Raw genomic sequence first — 12052 nt, 5'->3', positions numbered from 1 at the left:
AGTCAGGCTTCAGGCTCAGGAATCTACTTTTTTTTCATCATAAGGAATAATTTTATTTCTGTTAGCTCATCACTGAGGCATTCCTTCACAGGGCAGGGTCTAACTGCACCTGGAATGACCCAGGAAGGACTGACTGAGGGATTGGTTGAAGGAGTGGTTTCTGTCTCCTGAATAACTCTGGCCATGGGCTGTGAGAGAACCTGAGACTCCACAGTGACTTTTCCAGTTCTGAGCAACTTCAACAACCATTAATCCACTGCTGTTCCATGAAAACAACAACTCCTTCAATTCGCATCTGCAGCTGAGGCGTCAGAAATCAGTTAGGGGGGAAAACTTAGGACTGGGTGTGTGCAAATATTGATTATTGCAACAGATTCTACGAGAGAAAAGTAAAATGGGAATCCTTAAAAATATCAGAATAGCAACCTCCAAATCCCTTATTCTGGCAGCTCTTCCCACATCCAGCAGCACATAACGTGCTTTGACTGTTGTGCCCTCTCTGCCATCCCTCACACTCATCATCAGAAGATTCTTTCTAGGTTTGAGGGGGTTTTACTGGGTTTGATTTTACATTTCAGGACGCACGGAGCTGGCGAGAGCCCAGAGCCACCTCAGCATCCCCCGGCATGTGGCACTCCTGTCGCTGGAGTGTAAAACCCAGCACAAGCTGCCTCCTCAGCCGTGGCCTTTGCAGGGACACGCGGGTGTGACACACTTTCCACTCCAGTGAGACGTGCCACATGTTCCAGAGCAGAGCTGTCCCATCACATTTCCACTGGTTAATACACGGAGATTAGCGGCATCTCCCAGATTTGTTTGTCTGCTTGACCGTGGCTGTCACTGAGGGGAAAGTACAGCTGGAGCTCCACTTGAGGAGCAGGATCATCTTTCCTGGCATATTCTGGACTAGATTGTGCTTGTTTGTAGCTAAACAAGCTTTTTATACACAATTTATGAAGCTGCACTGGCTGTCTTTGATCGTTCTAAGAACACGCACGAAAGTGAACACATTTCTGTAAATCTTCATTAACATCAGCAAAGATTCATTTCTGACAGAATACAACTGCATTTATCATATCTCTATCAACAACTAATATTTCTGTGATCAGCTGATTAAGCCACAATCTGATGTGTTTCTCCCAAAAAATACAAAATTAAAGTGTTGTCTTTCCCTTCCTAGTGTCAAATGAAGCAGAACTCACCACTGAAATAAAAGCACATCATTTGTATTGCAGTAAGAGCCACACTGATCTCCAAGATCATCCAGGACGGACCAAAATCAAAAATGTAGCAATTTTTGCATATCAAGAGACAGCCACATGTCACAGCTTAAAAGGAAAAGATCACATTTCTGGGAGCACAGCTCTGAGGGCAAACTGATGCTGAAATACCTCAGCTCCAGCCAAATTTCACCAAGCACACATAGAACCCAAATTGAGCATTTTGTGGAGCCATTTACAGCCTCAGCTAGACAGAGATTTTTAAAAGTACCAGTATTTCTAACACTCCAAAGCAATATCAGAGCTTTTTTTCTTTATTCTGAAGCATTTGTACTGACAGAATTTCCTGATTAATGGTGTATCAGAAGACAGCACAGTTAACACAGATTGCAGCTGACGATTTATACAATTTATTGTATAAATTTATTGTATAAATATTGTATTTATACAATTATTGTATATATCTGAGGCATGTTCCTCTTCAACCTGTGAACATCCGAATCCCCTACCTCGTCTGTGACTGCACATCCAACAACCAGCCCTGAAAAATCTTTCCCTGCTACCGCTAAAACCTTTATGAAGGACCAAATATTTCATCCTGTTAGTTCTTGTAACCCGTTTCTTTCCATTTCAGGCTCAGTTTTTTTCCCCTTTCTGTGCTCTCCCCTCATGATTCACGAGCCTCACAGGCCCCTCGGCCTCTCCCCTCAGCACCAACAAAGGCCGCGTTAAGCCGGCGGCTCCAGGCCCGCCCGCGCCGCCATCCCAGCGCCCTCAGAACCACTTTGGGGCTTCACCACTAAGCACAAAACCTTGCCCTGACCTGTCTGAACTAAAATTCTTTTGCCCTCGGTGTCATTAACGGCGTAAGAAAGCCGTGGGGTTGTGCAACACTTCATCACCTCGGCATTAGGCAGCCTCTGCCGGCAGTTACGTGACGGAGATCATTAGAAGATGTCTGTCAGCTGCACAGGACTCTGCTAAACCTTAATTGTTTATATGCCAGTTTATGGCTCAAATGACAATTTTTGAGGAGCTTGAAAACAATCCCGTTTCCAAGAAATAATTAGAGGGTTTTAGAGCGCGTATGACTGAAGCTGAGCAGGAACGAGCTTGGATCTTCTGCTTAAAGCACTTGAAAAGTGCTCTGAACAGCAAAGCTGCTCTGAGGCTCTGGTCACATCAGGTAGGCCAGAATTCCCCCAAGTGCCCACTAATTACATGTTCTTAGGTATTTCTTACTCTGTTTTATGACTTGAATCACAGACCATGTTCTACAGATGTGCAGAGTTCTCACCGTAGCTGAACTCACCAAAAGCTGGGTTGAAATGATGAAATAACACCTGAAAATAATTACTTGTGGAGCCCCACAAGCAGCAAAAAGAATATTCTGCCTTTCCTTACACTGGTCTTAAAGTTGAAACCCTCCATGAATTGCTTAACATCAAAAATAAACTTCAGTTGATTTTATATCCTTTCTCTCAATGAAGAGTGATGCAGCCACCCCTTCTGCTGGAGCACTCTTCATTAAATTTGGAAGAATTTCCTAGTTAAAGGTGGTTGATATTCCCAGGAGGAATTACAACTGCTAAGGAAAGGCACACAGGAACACAGCATTCTCCCCAGAGAGTCACCTGATGCTGAAATGGGAGATGCAGTTGTTCAAATTGTGCAGGCAAAATTGATTAAAAGGTTGCATTATTTCATTATTGCCTCACTGCAAAATATTATCATTAAAATGTTCTATTAATAATTTGAATCACTGTTAATTTTAAAAATAAGTCTGTGAGCAACCATCCAAAAATGTGTGAGGGGTCTCCGCAGGTAATATTCTAATATATTATCTAGTCAGAATTAAAAGAAGGCAGGGCATTAAGGAAGATCTTTTTTTAAGCACATGCCTTACAGCTTCAGCAAAAGCCAGGAGCCTTCTAAATCTCTGCTTTGAATTACTGAAGAAATATTTGTTGAATTATAAATTCAAATTTGCAAATTTAAAATTTAAAGCTACTAAGATCATTCATTCTGTTAAAAAAAAAACGAACTAAAGAAAAATAATAATAATATTAGATTTTTTTAAATTATATTTTAATTGTCTTTTCCTCTGCTCTGGAGGTTTAAAAGGAGCTCATCCATATACGAATGGTTGAGCTCAGCAAACTCCCATGACATTTTGTCTGTATATTAAACATTTTTGAAGAAAGGAAAAGAAAAGCACAGGAAGGACTCGAGAGAGCCCATGGTAAGGGAGAAAATGGCATTTAGTAACAGATGCAAAGTTCAAATACTGTCAATTGTAGGGAATTACTCGAGTGGCAGCAGCTGTGTAACAACACAGAAACAAGGGCTGGAAGTTGAAGCAGTTTCAATCAGCTGCTCCAACTACAAGCAAGAAGTGACTGCACTTGTTTAGGAAAAAACAGATTAAAGAGCATCCTCTGTGAAGCCACTGGGATCTGACAGCTTGAAGTGTCCTCAAGAAAAGAGAACAACTTCAATCATCCTGAAATTTCTGCCTTGCAATGTCCTTTAAATCCTTCCTACACTACAGAACACAGGAATAACCCTAAAACATATAAGAAAAGAAAATATAATCCCCAACTGCTCGCCGGCTCTGTCACATTGATTTATAACAGTTATTTCTAAGACAGACAAAAACACACAGATGCAAACAATTACTCTATTTTTGTAGGCAACAAGTGAGGTGGGTGGTAACTGAGAAATTTTGAAAAATCCTGTCACAATATTCCGTTTTTTCTGAAGTAACCCTCAGCACACAACAAACGCTCGCCACATCAGAGACTTTCCAGGGCCTGAAGGGCCACTTTGATTCCAGACCGCTGCAGGCATTAGTGGGGACGTAATTAGGGTAAAAAGTTCAACCACAGTTCCATGTCTAGAGTGCTGCCAGAAATAAATTTCCTCTCATTCACTGGTTTCTACTGTACCCTCCCTGAGAAACATATTGAAAACACATTTATCTTTGTAGAGTTTGTTCCTCTTCTAATTAACTTTATAGCGTTTACAGTATTTAATAATTTAAAGTGGAATTTAAAGTGGCCCTGGAAGTGGCAGCCCTGCCTGTAATGGTGCTGTGCATTATCTTTTCCCTGTGGTGTTTCTTTTGACAAGTTACTGGGGGCAGCTTTGTGCTCCAGCTGGTTTTAGCTGGACTTCCTTGCCTCCATCCTTCCCATCCCTTCATCCCCTCCCTGCATCACTACACACAAAGGGGTTGGAACAGCAATAAAACAAAACTGTGCCTCACTCAGAAATCTGCTGTCCCAAACCTCCACTGCATCCTGAGGATGCCTTGGAAAAGGTTTATCTTTTTACAGCTTCATAAATCAAAGCTTTAGAAGGTCAAAACTACCCATGGTTCTCACCAGCTGGTCAAGATTTGACCCCAAATACTCATTTTCTCCCAGTTTTGATCCAAGATTAACAGTTTATTATAGTTCAAAGGTTATTTCTTACTCAGGTTCACTGAGACAAACATTTGGAGCATCAGAGGAACTCCAGAGCTTTCCTGCCCTTGGTATTTACACAGGGTAACACCACCTTATTCCATTAAAGCTCCATCTCCTGGCATTGGAATCCATGAGAAAATTCAAAGAATTTCCAGCAAACACCACTTCAACACTACAAAAAAGTATATTTTTATAATCACAGAATCAACTTATAAGAAAAAATGAAGGGCTCTTTTTAAGATGGAGATTCTGTCTTTAGTACATAACAACCCCATCCAGCATCACTAAAAGGAATTTAAACTACTTTAAACTCTCTCAGGATCTTAAAAGCTACCACACAACCTGCTAAGGCTAAACTGAATTTTCCCAAAAGAAATCAATAGGAAAATGTTTTTCATCTGCTGGAAGGGAAGGAAGTCTTTGCAAGGCAGCTGACACCACACAGCTCTGCAGTTAATGAGGCTTTGCAGTTATGCAGCAGCACAAGAACCTCTGGGACTCAAATCCCCAAAGGTAACAGAAATGAGAGAGTTTTGCCCAACTTTAGAGGTCCTACTGTACTTTTTAGAATACAATAATGAAATAAAATTTGATTTCTAGGCTTGAGAGTCTTTACAAAATCCGAGTTTTGCACAGTCTTCAATAAAAGCCCACAAATACTTCACAAACTTCATGAAATCTATTTCACAGTGCCCAATACAACTGAAAATCACAACCACCTGGCCCAGACCATTTTTCTGTGTGATTTCAGAAAACAAACTGCATTTTCTATCTGCAGTGACCACACCCTTTGCACAGCCCACAGCAGGGCTGAGCCAGGTGAGCCCTCACCATCACCACCAAGAAAAAACAGAGGAAATTTCTGAAATTTCAGGGCATTTCAGGAAGAGTTCCCCTGAGCAGTGTCTGGGAACAAAATCTTCATTCACCAGAGCTCATTTCCTCCTCTTGGGTGATCCTTGCAGGAGCTTTGCTGTTTGTGTCTGACAAATCATTTCCCAGCCAGCTCATCTGAAGCATTAAAAGCTACAGACACTTGGAGTGGACACTGGATTTTAGCACTACCCATGATCTGCCAGACCCTGAGCAGGCTCACATGACTCTGAAATATTAATTGAGAAAATATTAACGCTTTAATTGTGCTGTTACTCATGGGAAGCTGCTTCCTAAACCTGAGCACTCCCATAAACACATTCCTGAGCTGAAGCTGGGTTAAGGTTAGCAGGATTTAATCCACAGTAGCTTTATTTATGAGAATAAAGCACACGCTTCCTGAAAATCTGCTGTCAATTGATTTGCCTTGTAAACAGATCAGCAGGGGAAAAAAAAAATGCTGGCTAGCCAAAGTTACACATTTTGTTTGCTCCAACTACTCCTCCTTCTTTAATTTACCCTAATTTCCTCTCTCCTCCCATGATTAATGAAGATTACCTCTTGCTTCTCATGCCCTTGAATGACCTCCATCCAATTCTTCAAGTCATCCAAAATTTTCCACCACTTGATACCATCAAATTAATTCATCTTTCTAAAAATATAAGCAGGAAAGCCAGCACAGACTAGAGGCTGCTGAAGAGGCCACTGCCTGAGCTGCTGCACACTCCCCAAAGGCCTCAAACTCTTATTTTTTAATCATCTATCACTGATTGTTTAATTAGTTAAACCTGCATTAGCTGATTATCATACTTGCCCATGCAAGATTCTGGCATAATCTGCTAATCTTTTAGCAAAATGATTTGGCTCTTTGGACACAGGACACAAAAATATCAGATGCTTTTTGTAAGGATGGCTCAGAGATCCAGTACCTGGAGAAAGGATTGAAGAGCATGTAGTGACAGCACAAGGGCTCTGGCTTCCCTGCCCCCTTCTCCCTGTCCCTGCTCCTCCATGTGCTTTTATTTCCCTCCTGGAATGGTCATTTTCATTATTTTCAGCTTTCTTGTTACCTGTATTATCTACTGAAGGGCAAATTTGCAATGTCTCCATTTATTCTCAACTGGTTTTTTTAATAATCTGAATTAAAACAAAATTATCCTGGTCAGTTTCTCTTTAAACTTCTCCGCTAGTGAAACTGAAGTATTTATTTAACATTTACATTTGAGCAGAATGAAAGTAATGTATTTTGGACCCCTCTGGTGTATTTGAAAGTGTTTTTACAGATCCAGTCTGTTCCAAACTATGGCTTCAATAACCCATGTGGGGAAGGTAGGGATATCTTAATGTTTCACCACCTAGGAAATGCATTAATATGCACCAAACCCATCAATTAATTTTGTGTGTCTATAAAGATTTGTTTGTCTTATCACCAGGAACAAGCAGGCATGTCTTTACAACCCTCCACAACCCCAATATTTAGTCAGATATTCTTTCTTTTTTGGTTTTCCTTTTAATTTGCAAATCTTGTAATCTAAGACTGAAGTTGACTGAACCAGCCTCTAAACCAGCAGAGAAATACCAGCCAAAAACCACAATCTGTTTCCCATTCCTGTGTCAGGACTGCATCTTTTGGGGGGCTGTGAAAACAATTGTTTTGAGAAGATTATACAGTGAATCACAGACTGGTTTGGATTGGAAAGGGACCCTTAAAAATCATGCAGTCCAACCCCCCTGTGAAACATTTCAGTGATTTTACTAGCTGGAAAAATGTGACTTTTAAAATACAAAAATGTGTGCACCAGAAAATCAGATATAAGGCAAAAGTTCCATCTTGTTGATGAGTATGAAATGATCACATACAAGAATAGAAAACAAAATCTATTATCAGGAAATTCACCTGGGAGTTAATTAATAATGGTAACAACATAGAATTATTTGGAAATGACAATATTATGGTGTTGAAAACACATGAGGGGCTTTTCTTTTTTGAGGATAGCAGAAAGTGCCCAGAACCTTTGAATTATTTTCCATTAACAGGAATACAATAACACAATGAAAATAATTATCTTCAGGGTTTGTTCACTTCTCCGGTACCTCAGCTTCTAAAACAAGATTGTGAAAGATTTTTACTAAACCAACATATCCTTTACATATATAAATACATTGTTTGGATAAAGACAGAGCAGCATTTGCACCTCTAATTTATAAATAAAGAGCAGGGAAGAAAATAAGAAAAATCACCATCAACCAGTTTTTGCAAGTTGTAAATACATAAAGAAAAAGAGAATCACTTCTCTGCCCTATGTGGATTTTAATTCAAACATTTGAGGCAGGTAACATTAATATTACAATTTCACACAGTAATACCAGAGAAAGGTAAAGATTTGACAGTTCTTCCTTCACACACACAGTGATTAAATTCTTAATTGAAAAAGGTGTGGCACAGAATTAGTCTTACAACTGTAAGAAGATTTACTTCAACTGCTCTGCTATTAAATGGCTGTGTAGAGGATTACTCCTGAAAAGCAAATATTTTCCTGTAGGTAGAGATATAAATCCTGTGCATTGTCTGAATAAAGCATAAAATATCTCAAGGGCCTCTTTTATAAGAGCAGTGATACAACAATTCTGGAGAGAGCATAAAACAAGACTGCAAACTGATTTTTGTAACTCAAGGAAGGAGGTTTAGCATGTATTTTGCTAATAAAGAGTGTGTGGCTGCAACAATGAAATGCTTGGTATTTGTAATTCATTTGCTGCTTGAAAAATTACTTTTTAAGACACAGAGATTGCTTAAAACACTTCACAATAATAATTCTGACCCGGATTAATATCAGAAAAGGTTAATCATAAAGTTGTGATTCCACTGAGAATAAAATAAACCTTAAATACCTCTTTATTTATTTTATATCAAGAGTCTCTTTTTTATCCCTTTCCAAAAGCTTAAGTCATAGGAAAATATATGTTGACACACCAAAAAAAATAGTTTAAAATCACATCCCAGTGTTATCCCATGAAGAAAAAAGGAACAAAGTTTAAAGATGTCATCTGCTGGGCTCTTCAGATGGCAATGCAATTTATATATTCCTTTTATGCACAGAAAACATTCTTACCCAGAAGACCCAATGCTTTTGCACACGCCAAGCAGAGGCCTCTTCTCAGCAAAACTATCACATTTCTGAGCACCTGACAAGAGAGAAAACAAAAGAAAAGAAAAAGCAAATCACTATGTGCTGTTTGTACAGCTTCCGAGTTCAGGTTGGGGCCCAATACACTGAATATAACACAAAACTGCCAGCTTGAGCAAGATAAGGGACAGAAATTCAAATTACAGGCAGAGCTGTGTGAGAGATGAAAATGAGAAGAAGACAAGCAGCAAAAGGTGGCCAGGCTTTGGCAGTGATTTTCTGTTCATCCCACAAGGGTTGGGATTCTGTGACTGGAACAAGCGGCTCTTGCTCACTTTTCATTGTTTTTTAGGAAGTTCTCTGCAGCTCTGCCTGGGTTCACACCTTGGTTTCCAGTTTGTAGAAATGGAACCCAGGAGTGCCAACCTCAGAGCAGCCTCTGCAGCCCCTGCCCCGTGCCCAAGAAAACAGGAGATGAAATCCAAACCACATCAAGCTGTTCCACCACCAGGAGATGGAAACCTTCAAAAAAACAACCTCCAAGTGGAAGCACAAGTCCTAGAGCACATCCCATCCCCTCCTGGGGGTGCTGACAGCCCAGCAGAGCTGCTCTGTGCCAGGCTGGGCCAGCTGTCCCACACCAGGGACACCAGCCCTGGCACTGGGAGCCAGCCCTGCTGTGCCCCCAGGCTCAGTCACACCTCCACCCCAGCACAGGCAGACTGTTAAAGACGCCACACTTCTTAAAATGGGGTTTTAAGAGTTTGGAGAACTTTGCTTTACTGCTGTAAACAGAAATAAAACTAAAATTGAGTTTAAAAAAAAAAAGAAAAATCTCACTTCTGCTTGTGAACAATGTTTAATACCCTGAATTCCAGGGTATGTTTCAACCCAACTTAAATAACAAAGTAACAACCAATACCACCACTACTAACTTTCCTCCATTTTCTTTCAACCTTTGCCTTTTTAATTATCTGTCTATAGGTCTGCACATGTGTGGTGAATAATGGATTTTCTTTTCTCCATTATACACCAAACCCTTTGATCTCTAAAGAATATTCGTGATATAGTCTGCTCAAAATTTAAATCTTGAATAGTGCTGTACAAAACTAAATTATTTACTCAGAAAGGCACAATTAACAATATATGTTTTGACATAGCAGGTTGTTAATTATTAATGACTCAGGTACATGCATTAATTTGTAACAAACACTGTTGAGTCCTCTCAGCTGTACAAGGAAAAATCTTCCCTCCTACACCTTTGGGTATTTATAAAGTCAAATGGATCACATCAATAACTCCACCATCAACAATAGCTTTACAAATAACCTAAACCAGCCAGATGTATTTTCCTTTTATTCCTATTATTTCAAGCTCTTTGGTGAGTCAAACCTGTACTGTATGTACTGACCTGTAAATTGATAAATGAAACATAAAAGTCTCCTTAAGAGTCTGGCAACCAATTTGTTTCCTTCAGTGCAGGTAACAGATGAATTCCATTTGCTCTGCTCCCAGCACGGAGGGTGAAATGCTGACTACCAGCACTTCTGACACTGATTTAAGTGCAGCCAGGATTTTACCTGAAGTATTTAACTCTACTTTTTTTCCTTCTTTCTCACTGTATTAGATACACAATATATTATATATGTTGATATATATTAGATCGCAAATATATATTATTATATATAATATATATTGATTATTTTATATATATATTGATATATATTAGAGACACAAATTCAGATGTTTATTTATGGTCTAGTTTAATGACCAGGAAGGGGAAAGAAGGAGGAAAAAGATGGGGGGGAGTCCAGGGAATCAAGTGCCCCCAAATCAAAAGCAATGCCAGATTTAATACCCACAGCACAGATTTGCAAAATTTCTGCAATAGGTGCTTAAACTTCTGATTTCTGTCTATAATGACTCGAGTCCCTCAATTTTAAAAAATCCATTTTCTACTCCAATACTTTCAGAATGTAAATATTAATAGTGCAGGAAAGGATCATTACTGGGAGGCCTCTGAGGGCATTAAATCAGGTTAATAGCTGTCCCATCCATGAGATTGCACAGTGACATGTGTTGGGCTCTAATGGAGGCAGGAGCCTCTCCCAGGTCTGGGGTGGCATTTAATCCCCCAAGTTCTGCTGGATTAATTTTCATTTGTAAAATTGTGTTTATTTGCATGTGCGAGGCGCTGACGTTGCACACACCTGCTGCACACACAGTGTTTAACAAAATTGAAATGAAAAACAGCTCCCTAAATCCCCCCAAATACAAAAAGTATTGAAATCCTGTTGCAAAGTCTTTTTCTTAAACTCCTTTCATTCTAAATCCTTTTAACTCTGTCATATAACACTACAGCATTTATAAAATGCTGGAAATCCTGACAAATCACACAATTAAAGTAATGAAAACTGCCCTTCCTGCCAACAAGGCACCACCTTATCTACAGCTCCATTTAGCTAAATGATAGGTTTGGTTTTTTAAAAACCTCACTTCAGTTAGTGTGCTTAAAATTGAAAAAATAAAAAAAAAGGGACCAAAAAAAAATCTCTCTGTGGCTAAATGAAATTTCATACAAATCAACATTTAGAAGTTTATGAAGTCAAAAGGTTACCCACACTAAGCTCAAAGCAGCTTAGACCCTGTCCTGCTGATGAAACTGTGAACTGGGACCTCAGGGCCTGCTAAGGCCCCTCAATAATGCCAATAAAAAGAGTGAGAACACCACCAAAACCAGCACATCCTTGTGCAGGATAAAAATGAAAGCCAGTGGGTGTCACAGGAACTCAAAGGCTGCTCAGAACTCTGGAAATGCCCCTGGTTTGCCATCAGGAGAAAAGTGCTGCATGAATTTCACACTCTGACCTATTTAGCAGCGGGCAGAGGCACCATGGGGTGGATTTTCCTGGTGTGTAATTCCACTGATCAGTCCCATTTAATAATGAGTGCTGCTCCTGCTCCACTAAACCCCTCTCCTTTCCATCTTTTCCTTGGAAATCTTGTGGCATTTCTGGTCCTGCAGCAGCCCAGCAGCACCTGGGAATGCCCCAGGCTGGAATTCCCTCTCAGCCCAGCTGGGTGAAAGTTTCAGGTGCACTGGTCTAAAGCACCAGAGAACAATTAAATAATTCTTTTATTTCATTTATGACGTGATGAGGAAACACAGGTCAGGCCAAAGCTTCGAAGAAATTGGGATTTTACAGTGTTGCACCCCAAAATTCTCCCCTGTAATCTCTCTAAAAGAGATTTACTTGGATAATTCCAGTCTGTAATTTCCATAATCCACAGACATTCCCATTCATTATCCCAAAAACCCCAGGGAACAGTGGGAGAACAGCAGAACTCAGACACACACCTG

General features: G+C 39.9%; 1 protein-coding gene across 12 annotated transcripts in view; it reads right to left on the bottom strand.

Annotated features, from left to right (window-relative positions):
- BCAS3 (BCAS3 microtubule associated cell migration factor) overlaps positions 1 to 12052 on the bottom strand; it is a 300833-nt gene that overhangs the window by 272037 nt on the left and 16744 nt on the right. For all 12 annotated transcript variants that reach the window (XR_005954169.1, XM_041425421.1, XM_041425419.1 and 9 more), the window contains one exon: positions 8677 to 8749. Coding sequence is in view for 11 of the 12 variants with exons in the window: in XM_041425421.1 (XP_041281355.1) it covers positions 8677 to 8749 (73 nt within the window). In the remaining variant the exon portion in view is untranslated. The remainder of the gene's footprint in view (positions 1 to 8676; positions 8750 to 12052) is intronic.

The sequence above is a fragment of the Onychostruthus taczanowskii genome, unplaced genomic scaffold, assembly GCF_017590055.1.
Source record: "Onychostruthus taczanowskii isolate IOZ18803 unplaced genomic scaffold, ASM1759005v1 scaffold89, whole genome shotgun sequence".
In the NCBI taxonomy this organism is placed as follows: domain Eukaryota; kingdom Metazoa; phylum Chordata; class Aves; order Passeriformes; family Passeridae; genus Onychostruthus; species Onychostruthus taczanowskii.
This window is presented reverse-complemented; position numbering and strand designations above follow the sequence as displayed.